Source organism: Sparus aurata, chromosome 11, assembly GCF_900880675.1.
Source record: "Sparus aurata chromosome 11, fSpaAur1.1, whole genome shotgun sequence".
In the NCBI taxonomy this organism is placed as follows: Eukaryota; Metazoa; Chordata; class Actinopteri; order Spariformes; family Sparidae; genus Sparus; species Sparus aurata.
In genome coordinates this window covers 33610181-33638179 of record NC_044197.1, presented here as the reverse complement: position 1 = coordinate 33638179, position 27999 = coordinate 33610181, and the positions used below count along the sequence as shown (strand labels likewise).

The window sequence follows — 27999 nt, the reverse complement described above, 5'->3', positions numbered from 1 at the left end:
CGTGATAAAATCAGGGTTTTCGTGTCAATGAGAGGCCGAACCACGTGAAAATATCTGCGTTGAATGAACAATTAACCAGAGTTAACCCTTACTAAGATTAGAGTTGTGAAAATGCCCTAGAAACATGATCTGGGATTGTGGGTGATTGTGAGTGAAAACCCTTTTTCAAATTGGGCCACAAATCAAGCCACCCCAGGACATTGCCATTGTTGTTTGGAAGTCATATTCATTTCTATACAGCTCTGACTTTAACCTTGGGCTCATTGTTTTACTGGAAAATAGTCCCTTCCAAATGTGTAGGTTCCCTGCAGGCTGCATCAGATTTGCCCACCTTTATGATGATGTTAAATAATGCCAAATAATATTATGACCAGAAAGTGCAAATATCCATGACCATACCACATTCATCCAGGTGACATCAGATTTTTTCATGACAGTTACTTCATCAAAACAATAGTGGAAAGAGACAAACTTGGTAAGTTAAAGTTTTTTGCCGTGGTCAGCTTTTTTGGGCAGAAGTGTGATGAAGAGTTGGTGGGGCAGACAGGTTGACAGACAGGAGGACAGACACTTCTCCACATGTAACTGCGGTATGTTTTTCCTCACATAAGTTGCCAAAGACACTTCTAGTTACTACGTTACTGCCGTTTGGTCCTGTAACGTTGCTCCGTGAGACATTTCTCTTTTATTTTATCAAGTGAAGCCAATTCCTGGTCCCTTGGGACTCAACACAAAACCATGTGAAATTATAGACAGTTGTGCATACAGAGACCTGTCTCTATCACAACATCTCAGATAGACGGATGGACCATGTTCTGACCTGACAGAGAGCAGGACAACAGTTGGCTGAGGAGAGGTGGACAGTGTTTCCCAGATGTCGAGCTTTTGATGTGAAGGAGCCGACCAAATTATGATTACATTTTTGTTGCTGCTGCTTTTATACACCCTGATGCAAATTCATAAGATGCACTATGTGTTTATTTATATCTATACTTTAATTTCCTTATGCAACCCTGTGTTAAATAACCATAAATTACCTTGTACCTTGAAAGGAGGGACAGACAGGTAGAATGTGGAGAGGTTGTTGATCACTGGATTTAATACAGACAAATTAAAAAGGAGTTTAATGTCAAGACAATACTGACAATGTGGTGTAATAACCAAACTTTGTTTTTGTGTGTGTGTGTGTGTGTGTGTGTGTGTGTGTATGTGTGTGTGTGTGTGCAGGCAGCATGGGTTCTGGTGGCTCTGGGTTGGATTTTTATTCCCGTCTACATCTCTGCTGGTGTGGTGACCATGCCTGAATATCTGGCCAAACGCTTTGGAGGCCAGAGGATACGCATATACATGTCCGTTTTGTCACTCATCCTTTACGTTTTCACCAAAATATCTGTAAGACAAACACACTCACATTTACAGTTTTGGCATACTCTTTTGTCGACATACAACGTGTACAAATAAATGTGTGTGTATTACCCAGACAGATATCTTTTCAGGGGCTTTGTTCATCCAGATGTCGTTTGGCTGGGATCTCTATCTGTCCACAAGCATACTGCTGCTGGTCACTGCTATTTATACAGTGGCAGGTAAACACACATGCACACACAGTTCTTCGTCCTTCAATCCTTTATCTTGAACACAAATGATAATTTAAATAATTTGGTTTTGGTTTTATCTTGTTCATTCAGTCTGATTCAGTCAGCTGACTACTGCTTGGCAGGGTTTGATATTTTGTAAGACAAACAAAAAGATGAACATAAAAGAAAACCTGCGGGCATCAGGCTGTGTGGAAGGGAAGCAACACACTTGCACAAATAGCGTAAGCCTGGCCCCGATGCAGGTAGCCTAGTTAAAGGGTGACTACTGCTGGTCACTCAACTGGGTTGTTTAAAGCACACACACATTTTCCCTGAACTAGAAGAAATGGGGCAGACTGACCAGTCTCTGGCTGACAATATATACGGATTGGGTCTTCAATGTATCATGGTAAGAAACGGAAAAGGAATAAGTCAGACCAGGGTGCCATTCAGGCACGTGCACACATACGTGCTTGAGCCCCTGCCCTTTTTGCCTTATATTATAAAGTGCCTTTTTTATGTGTGTTTTTAATGAATAAACAAATTCCTGTTGTGCATAGGGATGTGAAAAAACAAGAAAGAGAAAGAGAGAGAGAGCTGCCTCATCTAGAACGCCACCATGAGTCATATTCCAGAAGAGCGCCCATTTGTTCTTGTTAAGCTAACTGCTTGTTAATTGAGAGTTAAGAATAATCTGACAGCTGTCTGTGTCGGCTTTTTATCTTGCCACAAATCATCTTAAACTTCTTTCAGATATTGAGTTTACTGTGACTTTGCTGTTGTAAACATTGCTGTTCCTACTAACAGTCACAGTAGTCATTTCTTGGTTTTGTCACATTTTTAGATGTGTAGCCTGTATTTCTAGTTTGCACTTGTGCTCCTATAAATAGCCTAATAATAAACCAGTGTTTTTTTATTGCTTTTCAAGAATTGCATCTGAATTGCATGTCTTCTAAACCAGGGGTTCTTAACCTTTTCGACCTTAAGGCCCAATTTTTTCAGTGCAGAGTGGCCTGGGGCCCATTAAATATTAACACTGTATATGCAGTGGGGAAGCTAGTTTGCAAGCGTAGCATGTAAAACTACATGTAGTTCAGCCTGGCTGTAGTTTTAACAAACTGCATTTCTACTCCTGGAGAAATGTGGTTTGTAAAACTACTGCTAAAAAAGTAGCTTTAGCAACTACTTATACTCATTATACTCATTTAAATCAGCGTTAAATAAATCAACATATGATGTATATGAAACAAAATATAATAGCCTACAAAAATTCACATACAAATATGCCTCTCAACTCAAGTTTTATTTTTTAAAGAACAAAAGCTGACATTTTTGGTCAACATCACAGGAACTTCAGAGGCACTAACACTTCGGCACTAGAACTAGATGTCACATGAGCAGTCTCTCAAAGTTTTTATCAGACAGCCGGATCCATTTGGCACTATAAATATCTTTACCAACACTAAAAAGCCGCTCACATGCTGCACTAGCTGGGACACCAGTGTTGAACTTCTTCAAAGAAAAATAAAATAAAATGTATATTATATAGATCTTTTATTTCTCTCTCTCTCTCTCTCTCTCTCTCTCTCTCTCTCTCTATATATATATATATATATATATATATATATATATATATATATATATATATACGTATATGAAAACTCGTCTTATTTGCCAAAATTGTAGTTAGTACATTGAGTGGTTAAACTACAAAAAATTACCCAAAAAGTAGTTGATATACTTGACGCAGCACAAAATATGAATGTAGTTTAACTACCAGCAAGTTACAGCAAATTGTAGTTAAGCTGTGTAGTTCAACTACATGTAGTTTAAGTCTCCCCAACACTGCATATAGGTTTAATTGATCTCACTCTTGGTTTGATTTGTATTCAATAATAAGTAAAATCCACTTACAGTTTAACATGGTAATACGTTAATAAAGTTAAATAACTGACAAGGTTTTTTGACAAGGGTCCTGAATCGTCAACGCAGTAACATACAGTGACCACAGTTTAACTCACCAGTTTACCAGTTTAAGGCTGGTATGTAACACTGTTACTGTGATGATAAATGACTTAAATATTGAATCTGTGTCTATAATAACCACACCCTGACATGTAAATGTGACATCTGTCTTGATTCATTTAATTTAACTTAAAATATGGACAACTGACTGCATAATATATGAATCAGAAACAGAAATGATTTACAGCAGCTCCCATTCAAAGTCAAGAATATGCAGAAAAATAGTAGTAGTAGTCATAATAATAATAATAATAATAATAATAAACTATATATGCCGCATATTTATAATAGAAGCCTACTGCAACTTTACTTTTTTTTCACGGTTTAACATTATTTTATACATTATCATATTTTATAATGTTCTGTCATGGAGTACATAACTTCACTGCTAAAAGAAAAGAAAGCAGCTCACTGCCAGTTACAGCTTCTTATCGTGATCTGCAGTCTTTGTTAATTTTTTGTCATGATTGTTATTATTAGTACCCATCAAAAATCACAGTTACATGTCAGGATGTGGTTATTATAGACATATTCAATACTTAACTGTCATGTATCATCACAGTAACAGCGTTACATACATTAGCAGCTGTAAACACATAAAAAAATTAGAAAACACATCATGTGGTCCCCTTTAAACGCTGGGTGGAGATGTATATTTGGGTAAATAACCGCCAATGCAGAATCTAATTTATTTTGAAAAAACATCAAGGAAGAAGACGTGACCACTGACACTGCACGTTTTTCTTCTTCGCCTTTTTCACGTGTTGTGCCCAGAAGGATGCCAGAGAATTCACAGAGAAGCTGGCCAAGTTTGTGACATTTTCATTCCGGAGTTTTGTGAGGAGGGAATTAAACGCCTGTCCCAAATAAACGCCTGGTCTGTTAAGTGAATGAAACAAATAAACGGGCTATTATTTGGTATTTTACGTTTGTTCCCGCATCATCAGCACGAGCTGAACAATAAATCTAACACAGCAAGAAAGGCGGGACTTAAGGCAGAACAGCCAATCATCAGCCGGTCAGTCCCAAAGCCGGTGTCATGTTTGTTTGAAGCAGCGAGTGGGAGGGGGAGAGGAGGCAGCTGCAGCGGGCGCAGACACAGAGCGGCCAGAGAAACTGAGCGACTGTAGTGGGGTGTTTGTGGAAAACTGCGGATAAACGGCAGAAAAAGTGAGGGTGTTGAACCCTCTCACCGGGAAAAGTGTGGGTGTTGAAACACCGACACCTCCCACGGGTGCGACGCCCCTGGCTACAGGTGAGCAGCAAGCTGAATGTCTTCTGTTCTTCTGTGAGCTTCTTAAACAACTTACTGACGCATTACCGCCACTGTGTGGTCGGAAGCTGCATTGTAACTGAGCGTCTCATGGATAACAGCTTTTCTCTGGTGTCTTCAGTTGATAACCTATGCAGTCCCGCGGCCCTCGCGGCCCACAGGTGCAAAACTGAAAGTTTTTGGCGGCCCTCTAGGTGGCGCTTGCGGCCCAAGCTTGGGCCGCGGCCCTATGGTTAAGAATCACTGTTCTAAACCTCAGCATTATTATAATGTGAATAAACTCATGTTGACAATAATTTGTTGACACAAAAGAAATGGCAATTGCGTTTCACTCACAGCTACACAGGATACACAGCTACACAAGTAGTTAGCTTTCTTTGAGTACTTTGTTTATTAATTTAAAATTTATTAATCTACATATTGTGCTATGAAGACCTGAAAAAAAAATTGGTGTGCGCTATGCGCGCACACATACTGCCCTTTCCTGACTTTGAGCCCCTGCCCCTTTATAATCATCCGACGTCCCTGGTGCCATTCCCCACCACTCTTAAGTTTGAACAAAAAGGGTTTCTTCAGAACCTGGTAGGGTAATGCCCCAAGGTGCTTTCAATCATCGATTAGAGGCTGGTCTCCCAATCGTGCACACAGGTGATCTGAATCTGTGAATTATAACAATTTCAAAAAGGAATTTCCTGAAACAAAAACAAGAAAAAAGATAATCAAAATGAGCAACTATGTTAAAATAATATCATATGGTATCATGTTCTTTTTTAATCAATTTAATTTGCAAGGTCATGTCGATGTTACAGAGAGGAGTGGTACACATACAAATCAATCAATCAATCAATCAATCAAAGCTTTATAGTCATTTTGTTCTACCAACAAAGCAGCACAACAAAAATGAGATTATGTTTCTCCAGGATCATTAACAAAATACACAATAAATAACACACAATATATAAATATAATAATTTCAAACTAAAACTATGACAAGGGGCTCGTGAAGTGCATCAGTGCACATGCTCCAGATAAGCAGTGCATCAATCTAACAGCTTGAGGAAGGAAACTGTTGATAAGTCTGTTAGTTCGACCTTTATGACTCCGGAACCGTTTTTCTGATGGGAGCAGTTCAAAGAATGTGTGGAGAGGGTGGGAGGCATCCCTGATGATGTTCAGTGCTCCTGCAGTGGCTTTGGAAGAGTTCTTGGACAAAGGGGAGGGAAACTCTGATGACCCTCTCAGCTCCTCTAACTATTCTCTGCAGGGCTTTTTTGTCTGGCATACTGCAGCTGGAGTACCATGTAGAGATACAGTATGTCAGAACACTCTCCACCACACCACTGTAGAAGGTCCTGAGGATACTGATGGGGAGAGAGGCTTGTTTCAGCTTCCTCAGGAATTTTTTTTTGCTGGACCAGTTTCCTGATCCCTGAGGTGTTTTTATTACAGCTTAGGTCCTGCGAGATCTGCACTCCGAGGAACTTGATGTTCTCCACTCTCTCCACTGTGCGGCCACTGATGCTGAGAGGAGCATGCTCAGGCTGTGACCTCCGGAAGTCGATAACCATCTCCTTTGTTTTGTCCGCATTGAGCACCAGATTATTTTCTCTGCACCAACCCTCTACCCTCTATCATTTCTATGAATGAGTCCCACCACTGTGGTGTTATCTGCGAACTTGATGATCTCGTTCCCCTCGTGTCTGGATGCACACTTGTGTGTTAGCAGTGTAAACAACAATGGACTTAGTACACAGCCTTGAGGAGTTCCAGTGCTCAGCTTGATGGAGTTGGAAGTGTTATTTCCGACACGGACAGACTGAGGTCTCTCCGTCAATAGTCCTGGATCCAGAGACATGTGGCGGTCTTCCCCCGATAAGCAAACTGATATGGGTCATGTGATGCAGGGCGGCTGGCTGTGATGTGTGGTTTGACAAGCCGCTCAAAACACTTCATCACAATTAGTGGCAGTGCGACGGGGCGGTAGTCGTTCAGACAGGATACAACTGATTCTTTTCTGCTGGTATTGTAGTCGTTGTTTTGAAGCATCTGGGGACGATGGCCTGACTGAGGGAGATGTTGAAGATGTCTATCAGGACATCTGCTATCTCACTAGTGCAGGTTCTGTGCACACGTCCCGGATGACCCTGGTTGCCGTGGATTGACCCTGGTTAAGGTCCTGCGTGTGTCAGCTGCGTTGATGGTGAGGGCTGGCCCGATAGATGGTGGAGACGGAACAGATCTCCCTCTGGTTGTCGGGTTTGGTGCTTCAAAGCGTGCAAAGAGGTTGTTGAGCCTGTGTGGAAGAGAAGCATCATTGTCGTTGCCCTCCTGCCTAGACTTGTAATCTGTCAGAGCTTGGACTCCCTGCCACATCTGTCTGGTGTTTCCTGTGTCACAGAGGGGTCCCTGGATTTTCTCTGCATAGGTGCCTTTTGCAGCCTTGATTCCCTTTTGAGAGTGCAGACCTGGCTGAGCAGAGAGCAGTAATATCTCCCGCCCTGAAAGCTGCATCTCGTGCTGTCTGCAGCAAGACCACCTCTGTAGTCATCCAGGGTTTGCAGTTTCCAAGTGCAGTGAAAGTCTTAATTACAGTGACATCCTCTGTGCACTTTGCAATGTAGCTGGTTACCAGCTTAGCATACTCTTCAATCTCTATCTGATCCCCTTAAGAGGCTGCTGTCGTAAAAACCTCCCAGTAGGTGTGCATGAACCAGTCCTGAAGTGCTGATTCTGCCCCCTCAGGCCATGTCCGGGTTTGTTTTTTCACTGGCCTGCTACGCTTCAGTAGTGGTTTGTAAGCAGGCACCAGCATGACAGTTAGATGAATAGAGCAGCCGAGGTGGGGGCTAGGAAGGGCACGCCATATCACAGAAACTGCCCTCATCAGGATCACCAACGACCTCCTCATCGCTGCAGATTCTGGCCACATCAGTATTCTGATCCTCCTGGACCTCTCTGCAGCCTTTGACACAATCTCCCCCACCATCCTCCTTACACGCCTATCTAACTACATTGGCCTCACTGGTACAGCACTCTCCTGGTTCCAGGAGAAATCTTGCATGTATTTTTTGTCTATCCATTTATTCTTTGTTTTGTTAATTCCACTTTGTTAAGTGTCCTTGGGTACCCTGAAACATGCTGAATAAATTAAATGTATCATGATTATTAAGTGTATCACATGCTTCTTTTAAATAAAAGACAATTTATTGTAATTGTTCACAGAAAGAATATATTGCCTTTATCCTGATGACATGTGCATTTAACTCATAAACAAATGAAGTAATGACATTCTCCTTTTTCTTAAACAAAATCCCATCTGATAATAATACACACTCCGAATTTTTCATACCTCATTCTGCTCTCCAAGGGAGCTAATTAAAGAGTTTCTGCCATCAGCTAGCATGCTTTCTAGCTCGCATACACTTCACAGTTCGGAGCTCTTAAAATAACAGGTACGAACAATACAAAAATAATGAGGTAAGTCACAATGTAAAAACTTTCATTTCAGGATACAAAAAGATGAACATGATAAATAACTAGTGTGTTTACACGTCCTTGCCGTTCCTCCGACGATGCATGAGCACAACATTGTGAAGACAGAGTAGCAGGAAGTTTAGCGTGACAAAAACACCAGAAGAAGAAAACGACGTATTTTAAAATAAAAGCGGAACACACCACAAGGTGGCACTGTAGGACTACAATGTCTTTTTAACAAATACAAACAATACTGTGTAGGAGAATATTAATGCAATTTATCAGACATTTACAGTTCATACATCACCATTCTTGACTCCAAGCCAAGGATAAATTATGGAGGTGGTAAAATGCGAAGAAGAACACAAATACCTTAAAACAACCTGTTGAAAATAACTCCATCCATGTCCATATATGATCTTGGGTTATATGACTTAAATAGCATTATGTACCCTGACCCTTCTGGACACCAATACATCAATATTCTACAGAACATATTCTACATCAAACTATTTAAAGTAACATAATTTCATCTACACACAAATCTGTACCAGGTAAATACCTTCTTTGGGGCCCTATCCCTGTATTTAAAGGCCAACTGTTGCAAACAATATTTGATAAGGACTAAGTCCACATTAATGTCTTACCCCTTCTCTCATATACACAAGAACCAGAGAAAGTGCTTTAGTCCAAACAAGACCTGTTTCTTTACACTTTCTTTTCCCTTTCAACAGCACCGGTGCTGCCTGGGTAATACAAACAATGGGTTCTCATATCAGTATCTCAGTATTCACCCATTGCCTTTAAAGCAGCATTCACAATATGGCTTCAGTTAACCCTACCAATTTACTGTAGATGGCCCCATCTAGGGATTATTACCTCCACTCAATGTCAACTCACTGAAATCCATCTGTAATTGGTTAAAATGCATATCGGATGGTGGATATGAAGAAGGCATTTCTTGACCTCTGCCAATGTTATGTGTAGAGAAGACATTTCTGCCTTTAATTTTGAGCGTATGTTGTAAAACCCTTAGTGAAACAATTTGAAACTGTTTATGTCTGCTTGCATCTGCCCTCTTGATGCATGGTTTAATCCTTGCATTTTCTATGGCTTTTCTTAGTGTAAACCAGATAAAGAAATTTAGGGAAACAAGGTTTGTCTTCAGGCCCGTACCAAATTCCATTTTCAACACAAGTTGAGATTTTTTCCACAAAGCCTTTTCTTCCTTTGTGGCTTTGCTCAGCAACCCATGCAAATCAGCATTTGGTGTTTTTTTTTCTGACATAGAAACAAGCTTCGGTGAAACAAAAACTAGCCCGGCTGCTCTTTTGGTTGCTGCTTCCACTTTAGAATTACCTTGTGAAACAGGATCTACATTATTAGTGTGAGCATCACATTTTCCAATAGCAAACTGTTTGGGTAGAATCAAATCCTCTAATAAATCATTAAACAAACAGTTCCAACTCAGCAGTAGGGAATGGTGTATCTTGCAGGTCTGGTCTAGAGGAGCAAACTTAATTTATGGCTGCTAAACAGTTGTGTGGCTCTCCTTTCTCTGCTGTGGGAAGAAGGGTAGCAGGATTACGAATCACAAAATGAAAATTTTGATGTATTATTTGGAATTTCCAATGACACAGTATTGTATCGTATATATCTTGTAGCTGATAAGCAGTAATGGGAATAACGGCGTTAAAATAAATGGCGTTACTAACGGTGTTGTTTTTTTACCAGTCACAGGTAATCTAACTCAGTTGTTCCCAACCTGGGGTCCGGGCCAACCCTAGGGGGGTGCCAGAGATCTCAGGGGATGCGCACAACTTTGTCTGCTCTGAGGTTGTAGGGTTACCAAAATTATATTTATGCACATTAAATGTATAAAATCCCAATAACACACCCAACTGGATAATCAAAACTCTATATATGTGTATAATTCACATTGAAACATATTTTTGGTACACATTTAAATTCATTAAGCTATTTATCACCAACACCCCTTTGAGGTAGGCCTATTCTGGTCAAAAATTAAACTGTGTGTGTGTGTAGTTGTGTGTGTGTGTGTGTGTGTGTGTGTGTGTCTGTGTGTGTGTGTGTGTCTGTGTTTGTGTGTGATACACCTGATGACACATAAAGGAAGAAATGTATCTATATACAATGTAAAAGAAAGAGAATAAGAGCAAAAACCTACAACTGTTGTTTATTTTTGCAAATAAAAGTTTTTAATTAATCACTTTATTCTTTTAGTATATGTGGGTTGGGGGGGGCTGGCTTGTCTTGGACACAGACAATGAGGGCTTCAAGGAAAAAAGATTGTGAACCACTGATCTAACAAATTAATATTGCCATCTTTACAACGGCGTTACCGTTACTGTTACGACAATTAAATGTGGCGCGTTATAAACTGAAGCTACTCATTGAAGCTGTTGTCATCTGACTTTGCTCTCTGTTATCGGAGGGAGGAGGGAGGGGCGAGACAACCGCATAAGTGATAATGATTAGCTAAGGTAGAGTAAGAGTTCGTAAGCCAATCAAAAGGCAGTGTTCAGTTTAAACACAAACCACACACGCACACAGCAGCCTCACAAAAACTAGCAGAGGTAAGCTGCAGCAATTGCGAGTCCAGAGGGAAAGTTGGCATTTTCAAAGTGAAAGTACAGACACTACTTTAATCTCCTTGAGGTAAAGGCAAGAATGTACCCTTAACAATAATAAAAATAATAATAATAATAATAATACATTTATTCTATATAGCGTTTTTCAGAAACACAAACACACTTTACAGGTTAAAACAGAAATATAAAAAACAACACAATTAAAATGTAAAAATTACATCACACTGTCCCAGAGCGAAGTGTTTGTCCACATCCGTTGTAAGCAACTCTAATCTAATGAAGCATCTCTCAATGGCACACACTTCTACAAAACTAGTGGCTAAAAACACCGCTGTTGACACTGTTGATGATGACAGCAGGCCAGGTGTGGCTAACGAGGGCTCTGCAAACAAAGAAGGCCACGGAGCCATCCAAGCAGTTACAGCAGATTTTTCTGCGCCAGCTTCACAAAAACTTGTGACACGGACCGAACTGAATGCAATCATAGGCAGGTATGTTGTTGAGGCCATGCTCCCGTTATCAACAGTTGACTCAGACTCCCTCAGAGCCCTAATTGATAAAAAAAAAAAAAAAAAAAGTAATGCAAGTCACGCATAGTTACTTTCCCTGGTAACTACTTACTTTTATAGTGGAGTAATTCAGTTACTAACTCAGTTACTTTTTGGGAAAAGTAACTAGTAACTATAACAAATTACTTTTTAAAAGTAATGTGCCCAACACAGCTGATAAGTGAGCAATGATACGAAATGGGATAAATCTTTATTCTCTTCTAAATCTCGTGAGGCAAGTACAGCTTTCTCTGCTGATGCTACTGTATTAAGACACCCAGGAAGTCCAGCTACCACTGTATTTAATCGAGAAGAAAAATACAACACTGGTCTTTGTTTACCTCCATGCTCTTGATGCAACACGGATGTCACATAGCCATTCTTCTTATCAGTGTTCTTTAAGTGACTTAGTCATGTTGTGTAGTCACAAAGTGTTGAAGGCAAAACTATTTTCAAGTCAACAAAAACCTTTTTAGGTTCCTCTTTCCAAGTCACACTTTGATGTGCAGCCAACCCCTTACCATGCACAATACTAGATAGTGGAGCCTCCATTTTGCAAGATGAGGGATCCACTGTGTTCATATCTAAAAAGGCCAAAACTTGCTTTTTAGTTATTGGTTGAGGAATATTTTCGATAGCAGCTATACACTTGGGAGTGGGAGCTTTGCCCTCTGCTGTGATCACATGTCCCAAAAAGGTCACTACTGGCTGAACCCATTCTAAGTTACAAAGACCTACCTTGTGAATGTTGTCAGCTAAATGTTTTAACAATCGCAGAGCCTCAATCGCAGCTCTGACTGCTTTGACCCCCAGTTATGATAATAGTCACCTGTTGGCCATCCAAATTCAACAAGACTACAATTCAGCTCTTTTGGAGGCCCAGTAAATGACACCTACATTCATTCAATTGTTCACAACTGTGTCTTTTAACATATACTGCACATTTCGAGCACCTCCTCAGAATCAACCAATAATGAAACTATTAATTCAGAATTCTGAGGATCACAGTGAAATTCTTCTCACCAGTAAATCATCTCTCCTCAGCCCTCTCGACTCATTCAACACAGTTCCTTGCCATGAGCCGACTTGTCTCAGGCCTTCAGGTCCCACGTCTCTCCCGGGTTTCTGAGGAGCTACTGCGATTGTGCACTCTTCCCTTATACACGTAGCCCCATTCACACAGGAGAAGACGCATATAAAAGCCGCAGCCGCGGTTCGCCACTTCTCCGCTGATGGTGATTAACACAGAGCGAAGCAGCATCGTGGGACGAGTGAGGGAGTTGCAGTTGCAATTTTTAACTTGCAATTTGGTACCCTATACCTTTTTCCTGATGGCAACAACTCATATTCGCTGAAAAGAACATGATTTGGATCACCAGAGATTTTGTGGCCTTGCCTTCTCACCGTCTCCTCAAAGATTTCCTGGAGAGAGGATGGGAGTGGCATACCGATTATTTTTCCTGCCCGTCCAATCAGATTCTGCAGTTGTGCTTTTTGTTTTACAGGCAGGTTACCAAACCAAGTTGTGATTCCGTATCTTATAAGTGATTCAATTGAAGCCCTATAGAACAACAGCAGACGCTGACTTATTTTTGAGCATACATGCTCTACTTGATCCATTCCATCTGAGCTGAGAATCCAAGTACAATCCTAAGTATTTAAAAGTACACACTTGTTCAGTTTCCTCCTGGTGAATCAGCACAGGGCTGTGGTCACCTACTGACCTTGGATCGAAGATTAATTCTTTTGTTTTCTTAACGTTTAATAATAGGTTGTGTTCCTCAAACCACTTAAAAAATCAGCTAGTTCTGATCTGTAGATTGCTGTGTCTGAATCCCGAGTCAATAAACTTAACAAGGCTGCATCATCCGAGTATTTTATGATGTAGTTGCATGAATGCTTGCTTCGACAGTTATTTGTATATAATGTAAATAAAAATGTTGAGCTTACGCAGCCTTGTGGGGCCCCTGTACTTATCTCCAGTGTATCAGACAGCGTTGAATTGACCCTCACCTTTTGTTGTCTCTTGGTGAGGAATGCATAGTACCATCTGATCGAGTAAGTGTTTACATTACATTCTTTGAGCTTTCTTAACATGATCTGAGGGAGAATCGTGTTAAACGCAGAGGTAAGATCCATAAACAATAGCCTTGCATATGCTGTGTTATTTTCCAAATGTTTTAAAACAAGATGATTTTGTGTTAAGTGCATCATCTGTTACTCTACCATATCTATATGCAAACTGGTATGGATCCAATAGATCCTGCACCTCATCCCTTTCATAACTGCCGAAGTAAGTGCTACCGGTCTAAAGTCGCTATTTTCCTGTAGGCAGGATTTCTTGGGGATTGGAATAATTATTGCTGATGTCCACAATCTGGGTATTTCTCCTGTATCAACTGAAAGCTGATACAGGGGGCTCCAGGCTGGGGTCAGTTCTTCTGCAAATGTTTTGAGCATAAAGGCTGAGATGCCATCCGGTCCACAGGCTTTTTTTATATTTAATTTCTTGAAGACTTTAGTTACATCTTCATTGTCTATTATTATTCTGTCATCTGCATATACTAGTGTGCCCAGCAGATCCTCACACTTCTCAATGTTAGTCTCAGCATCCGAGTCAAATCTTTTATAAAAGTTGTTTAGTTCATTTGCCTTCTCATTTTCATTTATCATATACAATCCTTTCCTTTCAGTTTTCATGTTTGTCATTTATTTTATCGAGTCCCAGATTTCCTTGGGGCTCTTTGATGAGTAGACCTCCCTAACCCGTGTACTGTGCTGTTCCCGTGCTACTTTTAACTTCCCTTTTAGTTCTCTATGGGCTTTCCTCAGTCCTACAGGATCTTTATTCCTAAACGCTTCCTTTTTCCTTTGAATACACTTTTTTATGTCAGGTGTGATATAGTCTTTGCTATCTGGATATTTCTTGATAGTCTTTTTCAGAATAATATTATCAACACAGAAGTGTATATAACCTGTAATTGCTTCTGCCGCAAAGTGTGCATCATTGTCCTCATAAAAGATGTCCCAATTTGTAGAAAAAAGACAGCCGCTCAACTTTTCCTTATGTTCTTCTTTCCAGACACTGATGGTTTTGAAGACAAGTTTACTTCTTTTGATGACTGGTTTAAAGATGGGTATAAGCTGGATAGTGTTATGGTCCGAGTTTGATAGGGGAGGTCTGATTCTGGCAGCATATGCATCCTTAATGTTGCCATAGCATTTGTCCAGGATATTATTTCGACGTGTGTTATTTTTTACATATTGCTGGAATCCAGGAAGAGCCTGTTCTAGCCTGCATTGATTTACATCTCCGACCACGAAGATCGGCGCTTCAGGTTTGTTTCTCAGTTGCTCATGAACACAGTCAGCTATACAATAAGCAGCTCTTGAGGCGTTACCACTTGGTAGAATATATACCGCGCAGATGAAAATGTTTCTATAGTCCCTAGGCAAGTAGAACGGTCTCAGACTGAGGCACAGAAGTTCAACATCCAGTGTACACACTGTGGCTTTTTTTGTGAAATTATTACACCAAGAGTCTCTGATAAACACACATATCCCCCCTCCTCTTCCTTTCCCCGAGCTCAAGTTCCTATCCATTGAACATTTGTGAATCCTTGAACCTGAACTAATGCATCAGGGAAATCCTCCTGCAGCCATTTCTCTGTGAAAATCATCAGGCAGGACTTTGCGGTACTCATGGCATACTCTTGTGTTGAGGCGCAGCTCTTCCATTTTATTCCTTAGGGAGTGTGCAAATTGATGGCACTGCTGGTCTGTCATGTCTTCGGCGGAGCCGGTGTAGAATACTGCCCCTCCTGCCCCATTTTCGCGACCGCTTGTCTCCTTGCCGTCGTAGCTCCTCCGGGACATGATCCAGCTGGCCCGGTACTAGTGCAACTCTTCCTCGTAAGGACAGCAGATCATCTTTCCCATAGGTCCACAGCACTCGATCATATCGCCCAGAAGATCTGTCGTTGGTAACGGTGGAGTCGTGTTGCCAGCAGCAAATGCTAGATGCAGTACCAGCAGCATCATTACGGTGGTCTTCTTCCTCATAACCCACTTTTTTATCGTCCCTGCATGCGTTCACCTGTTGTAATACTAATCACGGTGTCAACAGACTTGACAAAAGTTTACGAAAAACAAAACACACTAATGTTAAACCAAACAAACAAACAAACAAACAAAAGTTCTCTTGTGTCCGAGTCGCGTGCAGCCATGCCGCGCCACCCGAAGTCTTGGTTGGTTGGGCTGACCGTCGTGGTGATTTATTTTCATCACAGACACTTGGTGAGTTTTTGCTGGTGTCAGACGCCATTTTTTTGGCAGTGGAAGAGTTGGTAGGATGAGTGGGAGAACGGACACTTCTCCACATATATCTGAGTTGCCAAAGACAGTTACAGTCACTACGTTACTTTTGTTTGGTCATGCAACGTTGCTTTGTGGGAAATTTCTCTGTATTAAGTGGAGTGACTGACCTGTGTAGTTAACGATGGTCCGACTGACACGCCCCCGATAACCGAAGCCGGCTTATCCGTTCACACTGGTTCGGTTCTCCAATAAAAACACAATAGAAACATTTCACAACAACTATGACGGCACCCATGTAACATCGCATAGCCGTAATAGAATTACTACTTCTTACTGTGTTGCTGTGAAATTAGCATGTTTGACTTCGAGTTGAGACGAAGTCAATGTTACCGGCATTGGATTCGACTTCATGCGGATTGTATTTTGTTCTTCCATCCGCTCACCTGTTACTTGCATGTCATGATGGGGAGAAAACAAGCAGTAAACATTATGTCAATCGAATGATGTTTGTCTGACTTTCTGTGTCCAGTGGGTGGCGCTATGGATATGACACAGTTTTGATGCACAGATATATTCAGAGGACGCCCTCTACATTCCTGAGAGATTTGGTGTAGAGGGGGAATTGTATGTTAAAGTTACAAGGACTTGATGCTTTACGGCGAAGGAAGGATTTAAATTGACCGCATCAACATGGCCAGCAGGAATGACGTAGGCGAAAGCTTTTAACAGGTTTTCATCTTCAAGTTCTGAGGATGATACTGAGTGACTGTGAAGTCTGCTGTGTTAAATCTGTAGGAAATTGACCGCACCAACATGGCCAGCAGGAATGACGTAGGCAAAAGCTTTTAACAGGTTTTCATCTTCAAGTTCTGAGGATGATACTGAGTGACTGCGAAGTCTGTTGTGTTAAATCTGTAGGAGGAGGTTGTTACAGTATGAGGATTGGAAATATTTCAATATGGCGGCCAAAATCAAAATGGGCGACTCAGTACTGATGCTGAGACGTATTCGGCATACACCATCTACATGTATGTGCAATTTTGTGTAGTTGGGAAATTGTATGTTGAAGTTATGAAACCTTGATGCTTCACGGTGAAGGAAAAAAATTTCCACCATCACGCCCACCAGGTATGACGTAGCTGAAAGATTTCCATAACTTTTGATCTTCAAGGCATGAAGATGATACTTAGTGAATGTGAAGACTGTGGTGTTAAAGCTCTACGAGATAATTTACAAAGGAGGCATGAATTTGTCAAAAATGCCGCCACACATCAAAATTGACAACCTCCTGTTGGACTGACGGTATGGGTCCAAGAGGGTTTTTCGTGCGTCTGCTCATAATTAATGTGCACACCGAATTTCATTCAAGTATGTGCATGTAGGAGGCGGGGCGTTACAATAGGGGGCGCTACAGAGCCCGCAGGTCACAACCACACCCAGTGACAATGCAGTATCAATTTTCAGTTTTCGGCAGATGTGACGTATATTCTAAATTTTGGTCAGTTTTGGGGTATGTTCAGAGCTCCAAAACTGCATTCAAACATGAAGAATAATGAGAATATTTTTTTCAATTACAACAGGGACCTCGTAGATCGAGACTTGCTCAGGCCCTAATTATGATAAATGATAAGATCGAATTTACATTAGATGACCTCGGGAGCACCGCCCTTGAAGAAGGGAAAATATAGCCAATTCAACAAATCAGTCTCATAAAAAGGTACTTAACTCTGACAGTTTAGTACCTTTTTAGGAGACTGTAACTCTGATTAATGATTTACTAGACAACTACAACCAAAATTACCATAAAAGCTGTAATGGTCAGAGGAACAGACAGCATGAAGGTTCAACAGTCTTTTACTCAACACAAAATGAAAAGACACAAACTAACCTAGATACCAAAATACAGATACAGATGTGTGTGTGTGTGTGTGTGTCTGAAAAATAAAGCAAAATGGTGGCTAGGGTTCAAAGTACCATGGACAAAGAAAGACTACAAACAAAATGACTGATCAAAAGGGACTATAAGATGGCTGATCGAAGGGTTGGACTCAGGTCCAAAATAGTAGATCACCACTTGTTTCACTAGCCCCTCTCACAGAGAGATGCCACATTATCGCTGCAGCAGCAGTTCCCCAATTCTCTGCTGTGGTCATTCCCACAAAGCGAATCAGCTCCACCTTAAAGACAAACCGCTGTGTAATTCACACAGAAAGCCGGCGCTGCGGCTCTTAAAGAGGCCTGACAATACATGTCATGATGATGGTTTCAAGGTGTTTCCCCGGTGTCCTCCTCTTAATCTAAACCAGCGGACAGTTTATTATCATATGGATGCTGTTATAATGTGTAGTGATTAAGATCCTGACCCACCAAACATCCTAGAAAGTGACAAAGTTACGTTTTTCGCTGTAAATTACAGAATTACATAAACACCTTCAGTAAACTGGATGCTGTCTGACTCTCTCATTCGGGGGGGGGTAGGCTGTTTACTGGGGGAAAGTTCACTGAAGTCTCGGTTGGTAGGGCTGACTGTCGCAGTAATTTTTTTTACAACTAACATTTGGTGAGTTTAAGTTTTTTGCTGGTGACAGATGCTGTTTTTCGGACAGAAATGTAATAAAGAGTCGGTTGGACAGACAGGAGGACAGTCACTTCTTCATGTATAACCGCAGTATTTCTTTCCTCATATAATTGTAATTTCATATATTGCCAAAGACAATATAGTTGTTACTACGTCACTTCTGTTTGGTCATGTAATGTTGCTTTGTGGGACATTTCTCTTTATTTTGTTGAGTGAGGTACCTGTGTAGTTATCTGACTGTCAGACCGACGCCCTCGATATGCGCAGCCAGCTTATTCATTCACACTGCCGTTTGGATGCAGGGATCCTGTGCCAATTCTATGCCTCTGTGTGAATTTCTCAGGGGCGGCGAGGGGTGAAATTTGTGTGAATAGATAAGCCGGCTGTCCATATCGAGGGCGTGTCGATTGTTAACAAACTCGACTAAATCCAATCTCCTTGGGAGGAGGTTATAATAAGTCAGAAGAGATGCACCTTATACTGTAAGTGTTTGTGGTTTCTCAGAAATGTATTGATTTTTTTGTGATTGTTCTTAATTTGTTAACAGATAGTGTCTGGTGTTGGACTTTGAGACATGAATTGTTTGTCAATTTCAAGTCAGCAATTAATTAAAATCATATTTTCATTCCATCTTATTTGTGTTTAGCTATATTCTTTCTAAACAGCCCATCTCCTTTTTAAGGTTATAAGGCTCTTATTCTGGGAATATTTTCCTCACTAGATTTGAGGATCTATGGTCAGAGGATGTTGAGAAGTTGTTCAATGTAAAGATTATTAAAATAGAAAAATAGACTACTAAAACTGATGCAACTTCCTTTCTTATTGACCAGTTTGAATTGCAGTATTGTCCTTATAATGTGCACAATAACTCTGTGTGTGTGTGTGTCTGTGTGTGTGTGTTTAGGTGGTTTGGCAGCAGTGATCTACACTGATGTCCTCCAGACTTTGATCATGGTTGTGGGATCCTTTGCACTAATGTTCATAGGTAGAGTGCACTATCACATGTAAACTGTACATACATGGTCAATAACGGCTCTAACATGCTGGGGACACTTAAGCCTACTGAATAATTTAAATCCTCCGTATGGAATTTTGTCCCAAAAAACAAAAACACAAATTGGCCTACATATGACTCATAATGATGTTGACTGAAACATTACATTTTAGAATCACTCAGATTCAGATAACGGACACTTAAGCCTGCTGTAAGTGTTATTTTATGTCTTTATAAAATAAGTGCTAAATAGCTTTGCATTCCAACGGTTCCAATGATCAGCTCTAAATTAAAATGTGTGTGTGTGTGTGTGTTTGTGTATTTGTTTTCCAGCATTCTCCAAAGTTGGATGGTATGAAGGCCTTGTGGAGCGTTATATGTTAGCTGTTCCCTCAGTGACTGTCGCCAACACTACCTGCCACCTACCTCGCAATGACGCCTTCCACATGTTCAGAGACCCAGTGTCAGGGGATTTACCCTGGCCAGGTCTGCTATTTGGGCTCACTGTACTGGCTACATGGGTCTGGTGCACAGATCAGGTGATTTTGTGTGGTCCAGTAAATGTTGATCTCATACACTCATGCAGTCTATAGAATATCTGAGAAGTAAATAGATCTTTTTTTTCTTTTCTTTTTTTGTGCTATATCATTTCTGCACATGGATTTAAAATTAAACAACGATGAGGTTAAACTGCAAAGGTGAGGTTTTTATATGAATCACAATCGCATATGTGATTCATATAATGTTAATGATTCCTCACAATAATTAAAAATGATTTCCCATGGTAGGAATCACATATATTTAAACATGTCACATTATTTATTTCTTTTGATCTCAATCTGTTTCAACATTTTAAAGTCAGAGTTATCACACCTCTGATATTTTTGTAAATATCTCTCTTGACAGTTTTGTATGAATGAGATCATTTGTAGCATTATATTCAGAAACACACCAGTTATATTTTTGTACAAATGATCACTAATGTAACGTTTATTAGAAAGTCATTAACTGTCACATCTTCAAATCATGTCGTTTGTACAAACCACTTACCTCTGTAACATTTTTGAACAAATCATGTCATATCTCTGTCCCAAAATGATACATCTTGGCGTGGGTCAATGGCAACCCTCAGAAACATTTTAAGAAAAACACTCATTTTGTGTGTCTGTGTGTGTAGGTTATAGTCCAGAGGTCTCTGTCAGCCAAGTCTTTGTCTCATGCCAAAGGAGGCAGTGTGTTGGGAGGCTACCTAAAATTGCTGCCCATGTTCTTCATTGTCATGCCAGGCATGATCAGCCGAGCACTGTTCCCCGGTCAGTCTGTCTGCCTCTCTCTGTTGGATCAAATGCTTGTTTGTGTCACTGAATTCTGATTACATGGCAAATTAAGATTTGCAGCTGATCTTTTGTTTGAAAAAAATCTTGTTTTTTTTTCTTTCTAACTAACTAATGTTTAGGAGTTTTTCTTAACCATTGTGTGTGTGTGTGTGTGTGTGTGTGCGCGTGTGTGTAGATGAGGTAGCTTGTGTGGATCCAACGGTGTGTCAGAGTGTGTGTGGAGCTTCGGTTGGCTGCTCCAACATCGCCTATCCTAAACTGGTGGTGGAACTAATGCCCGTGGGTAAGACACCACACACACACACACACACACACACACACACACACACACACACACACACACACACACACACACACAGGATTCATGTCATGTTGGGGGACATTGCAAAGATTTATGCTGTTTACTTATCTTAAACCTAACCAGGACTAGCAACAGCCAGTGAGGAGAAGACATCTACTGTCTAACTGCACTCAGTGTCATTTCAGGCTGACGTTTGTTTTCCATTTTTTTCCCCATGCCATAAAGTAACAAAAATACTTGGGTATCTGGTTTTCCATGATCTCATATCAGTTATTCTTTGATTTACATAAAATGTTCATGGTTCTGTCTAGTCTTGATATACTTTGACCTTATGTATCATTAGTGAGTGTCCTCTACCACTGTATAGTGCTAGAAGTTGAGCTAGCCTCTTTTGGGCAGAGGTCGAACACTTGAAGTTCAGCTGCTGTCTCATGCCCCATGTGAGGGCCCACTCATCACTACTTGCAGTTTTTTTTTTTATATAAATCTTTTTATTGGACTTTTTGTTCACTTCCAGCAATGTTTGACACACGGAGTGCATCCAGGTGATTTTGTTGGGATGTCAAAAACAACAACCAACATAACCTAAGCCAGAATGGCTTCTATGATTGAACCGTTCCATTCCGTTCTGTTCCATTCCATTTTCTTTCGCTTTTCAGTGAGGGTCGCAGGGATGATTGAACCGTAAAATATAAAAAAATAAAATAAATAATAGAATAAATAAAAATAAATAGTAATAGAAAATACTAATAATACATTCAAATATATTTAAAAAATAATAAATTAATAAATCAAAAAAAGAAAGAGAGAAAGAGAGAGTAAGTACAAGTCGCAATTAAAATAGGAATGATTAAAGCAAATCAATAAAGCAAACCAGTAGGGACTGTAACGAAAACTTTGAGGACTGTAGCTCTATTTGAGCCCATGAGGGACTTGTATCACCTCCTCTGTCAAGCCAGTGATTAAGTTTGTTAATGGTGCATGCCCAATAATATTGGATAAAGTTGGGCGGTGCAAGACCGCCAAATTTTTTGGGAAGTTGTAAAACAGGCTTATTCAACCACAGAACGACGACACTGTCTGGTCTAGCTGCTGGAAAAAGGATCCTCTCATGAAAATTGGAATATGTTGGAGCAAATAAAGAAATTTAGGTTGAATCACCCTCTTTACCAGGTTAACTCTCCCAGTTAGGGAGAGGGGGAGAGAGAACCAGTGAGACATATCAAGCTTACACTTATCAATAAGAGGGCGAACATTTTTGTCAAGGAGTTCCTCAAAAGAAGCAGTGACAAATACGCCTAGGTATCCTAACCCCTCTGAGACGTCTCTAAATGGGAAAGAGGGCGATGGCATCTTCCAAGACAGGCGGTCTAAAGAAATTACCACCTCCGGTATGTCAGGGTTGGGAGAGCTAATAATGTTAAGGGTGTCGTCTGGTATTGAATGACGAATTCATTCCCGGTCTGGTCCATGGAAATCAGTGCAGGCACGGCTTGCTGCAGGTGGGTGGCTAGGACCTTGGCGAGAATCTTTTGATTGACATTTAAAAGTGAGATGGACCTATAGTTGCTGCATTTCTCTTTTTTAATAAAAGAGAAATATAAGCGTCAGATAGGGTTGGGTGCACTCTGCCACTAATAAAGAATTCATTGTAGGCATTAACCAAATGTGGGGTTATTAGGTTCGAAAAAGCTTTATAAAATTCTAAGACAAACCCGTCTGGACCAGGGGATTTGCCATTTGTAGCTGTCCAACTGCCTCCCGCACCTCCACCAGTGAAATCGGTGCGCCTAGTTTCAGTCAGCCAGGTTACTGTCGACTTTGGGAAATGTAAGCATATCCAGGGGTCGATGGCTCTTCCAGATTTCAGGCAAATACTCTGAACTGTACAGGTCAGATTAAAAATTTAAAAAAGCGTCATTTATCAATTTGGGGTTGGTGGCCACTGCCCCTGATGGCAATTTTATCCTGCCGATCAGTCTCGAGAGAGCTGCAGTTCTAGCCTGATGGGCAAGAAGTTTACCCGCCTTATCTCTCAATTCAAAATAGTGTTGCCTTGTGTTCAACAATTTTGTTTCAACCTTGGATGTTGACAGAAGGTCAAACTCAGCCTGAAATTTAAGACAATCGTCGTAAAGAAAGAGAGTGGGGGCATGCAATATCGTAAGTCAGTTTTCAATAGTTAACCGCGAGCCAGACCATCCTTTCCCTGTCCGTCTTTTTCTGTCAGGAGGCAAACGAGATCGCCTGTCTCCTCAGATATGCTTTACACACCTCCCATAGAGTGCCTCTTGCGATGTCTGGGGTGTCGTTTGTCTGAAAAAAGTTGGTTATTATTTCCTCCTGGAAGAATTTTTTAAAATGTGGATTGTTCAATAAAAGGTGGGAAAGTTTCCACTGTGTATGTGGAGGGCTGCAGTTTTGGAAATTTATGACAACCGATGTAGGAGCATGGTCTGTGATCACTATACTGTGATACCCACTTGAGTTGACCCAATGCAGTAGCCTATTTTCAACAAAAAAAAGGTCAACCCTTGAGTATGTACAATGAACGTGGGAGAAAAACGAGAAAGCTTTGGAGAGACCTCCAGGGCTCACTTAGGCCAAGTTGGTTTATAAAAGATTGTAATGTGGCAGCAGAGTTGGAAAAAGTGAGGGGTCTAGAGGCGGACCTATCCAAAACAGGAACCTTGAATAAGGCTGAAATCGCCACCTACAATCAAGTAGTGACTGTCTATATCAAGAAGAGAGGAGAAAAGATGGGTGATAAATTTGTCATTGACCCATACGGGGGCGTAGGCACTCACCAAAATACCTGGGATGTCAAACAGTCTGCTTGAAACAGACACAAAATGCCCTTTAGGGTCTTCTATAGATTTCGTTGGTTCAAACATCATATTTTTACTGAAAATAATGGCCACCCCTCTCACCCTCACGGAAAACTTAGAATGAAATACATGACTCATCCAAGGTCTTTCAATACGCAAAATCTCAGAGGTCTTAAGGTGAGTTTCCTGAAGGAAATAAATATCCCCTCTGAGTTGTCTCATGTCAACATTCCACGACACAAACCTGCAGCCCTGGTTCTGAGGCATGGTTGTGCTATGCATTACTCACCCTTTGTTAATTGGAGATGTACAGTGACGATGCCTTTTTTTTTGGGGGGGGGGGAAACAAACAAACAAACCAAAAAGATAAAAACACACACATATCACAGATCAACATATTTAAAATATTTAAAAGCTTCCAGTTTTTTTATACTCACAGATTGCCATAACTTCACCGCCCCCGCAGAACAAAATGTAACCCTTACAGCACAAACAGTCAGACAATAATGGAGAAAAGTTTAGGTGCCCCCCCTGTTGTAAGGCCCAGAACCAAACTACTTACATGTGAGCATAAACACTGCAATATAACCGTCACTATGTAAACATTCCCGAGTATTTCAGAAAAAGAAATAACAGTGCAAGTTTTCCCTTACTCAACCCCTCTAAAAAAAAAAGGGGGATTTGTCCAAGGAGTAGAAACCAGAGACATACACTACTCACAATAAGTTAGGGATATTGTCATTTACATGAGTGCTTTTCCTATTTGGTCTGAATTTTAATGATATAAGTAAAAGTTCCCTTTGATATTACTAATAATGAATGAGAAGAAACACCATTTTCATTAGTTTAATATTTATTACCCCAAAAATTTAGACAATAACAAGGATAGCCCCAAATAACAAAAATTGACAATGTCAGTAGCGGGTGTTTCCACCATTTGCCGCAATGACAGCTTGACAGCGACGTCTCATGCTCCTCACTAGCCTCATGATGTTGTTCTGAGGCAATGCGTTCCACTCCTCCACAAGTGCTACACGCAGTTCCGCCAGGTCACGTGGGGGTGGGGTACGATCATCCAGTCTCTGCTTCAGCTGGTCCCAGACGTGCTCTATGGGGTTCAGTTCAGGGGACATTGCTGGCCATACCATATGAGGCACTCCGACTTCCTGAAGTCGAGCTGTGACAATTCTGGCACGATGTGGTGGAGCATTATCATCCATTAACAAAAAGTTGGGGGTGTGCTGGCGGAATTGGGGGATGATGATGGGTCCTATGATGTCTCTGAGGTAAGAACGTGCAGTGACTGAGCCATCTACAATAACCAAATCTGTTTTGCGCTGACTGGTGATGCCTGCCCAGACTGTTGCACCTCCTCCACCAAAGGGAACCCTGGGGACCATGTTGACCTCGGCGTATCGCTCACCTCGCCTTCTCCAGCAACGCTGACGACCATCATTTCTGTGCAAGGTGACCCGACACTTATCAGTGAACAGGACGGTAGACCACTGCTGCATTGTCCAGGTCACATGGTCTTGTGCCCACTGCAAACGTTCACGGCGGTGTCTTGGTGTCAGTGGAGTCACCTGCAACGGTCGTCTGGCATTCAAGCCAAAGAGGTGGAGTCGGTTTCGAATGGTTTGTCTGGAAACCCTAGTACCCCTCACATCTCGTAACTGGGCCTGCAGCTGTGTGGCAGTTGCATAACGATGTCTGAGTGCATAGGTCCTTAGGTACTGGTCATCATTGCGGCCTGTCACTCGTGGGGCTCCACTCCTGGGTCTGTCATGAACTCTGCCAGTAGTTCTGTGTCTTGATGCAAGTCTGCCGATGACACTTTGAGACACACCAAGTTCACTAGCAACATCTGACTGCCTGCCACCGACCCAAAGGCGCGCTATGGCCAGGTGGCGCTGCTCGTCCGTTAAGTGACGTCGTGTGTTCATGGCTGTTTGAATGATGAACTTGGAATGACTTACTGACAATACCAGCTTTTTATACCCACAGAATGTTGAAATTGATGCCACATTGAAAAGGGTTGTCTTTTAGTTTTTTGGTATTGGCCCAAATATGTAAGGCACACTGTACACAGTGAGACCATTACGTGGAAAACACAAAATGAGGTGTGTCTATCACCCCAATACAATTGCCTCCCTATCCCACTCTCTGAAGTGAAACAAACACCGTATGTATGAAATCCACTGAGTCTCTCACAATATCCCTAACTTATTGTGAGTAGTGTAAGTAAAGAGACTGCTCCTTCAAACAACATGAAAAGAAAAAGAAAGAACAATCATCATCACTTTCATTGAGACATAGCAGGCATCTTTGTACTAAATGTTAAACTGATATTAACGTTACCCCTAAAAAAAATTAAGAGCATAGTCAGGGGGCCATGTGGCACAGTAGAGCCAATAAAAACAGGGGCACACACCATACACAAGCCCAGGCAGAGTTTAAAAGAGTCTCAGTGTTCAAAAAGCATCATACTATACTAGTAAAAGTGTTTTTGTGTCCAGACACTCTCACCGGCTGGGCGAGTCATCCTGAAGTCCACATCGGCAATGGGGCTAGCATCAGCCGCTAATAGGTTAGCCCATGCACCGACTGCAGAGTCGGGGCAATGAAGCAACATCATGGGGCAAGCATGGGCCCCACGAAGGCAGCAGCTTCTTCGACTGAGGAAAAACGTTTCTTATTGCTATCTTTCTTGGTGATTTGAAGATTTGCTGGATAAAGTAGAACCGGCTGAAGCCCCAGGTTGTAAAGCTTAGCCATGACATCGCGGTAGGCCACACGTTGCTCCAAGACGTCGGGGCAATAATCCTTGTAGATGCGGACCAGCGAGTCAAGGTATTTCAGGTAATACCCCTGTTTGCGGGCCTCCCGGACTATCAGCTCTTTGGTCTGGTGCCGGTGAAAGCATATGATCAATGGCCTTTGCCTGCCTCCCTGTCGCGGCTTAGCATCTAGGGAGCAGTGGGCCCAGTCTCACTACGGCAGACCGATGATCCTCTTTTTGAGCTCAGCTCAGCAGTCATTTTAGTGCACTTGGCACCTACATAATGTATTTAGAAAATGTATTTCTGCACGGCGGACTGGCACCTGCTCTCCCCGATATTTTGCCAGTGAGTGCTCTGAAGGAGTCTGAGTCAACTGTTGATAACGGGAGCAAGTTCTCAACAACAAACCTGTCTATCATTGCATTCAGTTCAGTCTGTGTCACACGTTTTTGTGAAGCTGTCAGCGGAGTTCAAGTTAGCCACACCTGGGGCCCGTTTCAGAAAGCGGGTTTTGTGAAAACATTGAGTTTGTTAACCCTGAGATGAGAGAAACTCTGAGTTTTCAGCTCCAGAAAGAGAGGTAACTTAAACTCTGGGTCTGTTACTGCGGTAACTGACTCTGTGAATATAACCTGCTCACTGGCAGGTTTACCTGAAGAAACCCTGAGTCTGACGGAGCTGTCTGACAGCGGCTGTACTTTCCTTCTCAGTCCGATCATGTTGAAGCAGAAATAATTCACATAGTTTTACACCAGGAGGAGAATTTGGATTCACTTAGATGAGCTCTCACTCCCTGACGAGGACTGAACCGAACAGTAGACCGCTTCTCATCAGTCCATCATTTATATTCTCCTGCCGCACAGCGAATATCAGGCTACATGTCATCGCTGACCTGCTCTCAAATCTGAACAATCCTCTTCATTTTTTTTCTTTTTTTTAAATCACTTCGCAGGTTAATCAATCACCTTCCAGAAGCCAGAAAAAGAGAAATAACTCACATTTCATTTGGCTTTCTTTATTTCCCACAGATAGCTACAAAAGTAACCATTAGTAGTATAGCCTATTGTATTTTTTCCAACAACATAATATCAAAGTCCGTGTTTCTAGCAACATTGAGTATAAGATTAAATGACTTCTAGTTCAGTCTGTAGACAGTAAGTGTGTGTCTGCCTCTAATGTTGGGTCCTGGGGGTGAGTGACGCCCTCAGCCTCTGGTCACCCAGCGACCTGACTCAGGACCAGCTCCTCTGCCTCTGTCGGACGTGCTGCAGGTGGAGGTGAGCACCACTTCATGTTCAACTACTCAGCAGGATGTTAGGATACAGATGTGTGTTAAACAGCATCTGTTGGTGGTA

General features: G+C 41.5%; 1 protein-coding gene across 3 annotated transcripts in view; it reads left to right on the top strand.

Annotated features, from left to right (window-relative positions):
- slc5a9 (solute carrier family 5 member 9) overlaps positions 1-27999 on the top strand; it is a 139277-nt gene that overhangs the window by 34574 nt on the left and 76704 nt on the right. For all 3 annotated transcript variants that reach the window (XM_030433430.1, XM_030433431.1, XM_030433432.1), the window contains 6 exons: positions 1228-1392; positions 1481-1586; positions 19309-19389; positions 19732-19937; positions 20576-20711; positions 20911-21018. In XM_030433430.1, the coding sequence (XP_030289290.1) occupies positions 1228-1392; positions 1481-1586; positions 19309-19389; positions 19732-19937; positions 20576-20711; positions 20911-21018 (802 nt within the window). The remainder of the gene's footprint in view (positions 1-1227; positions 1393-1480; positions 1587-19308; positions 19390-19731; positions 19938-20575; positions 20712-20910; positions 21019-27999) is intronic.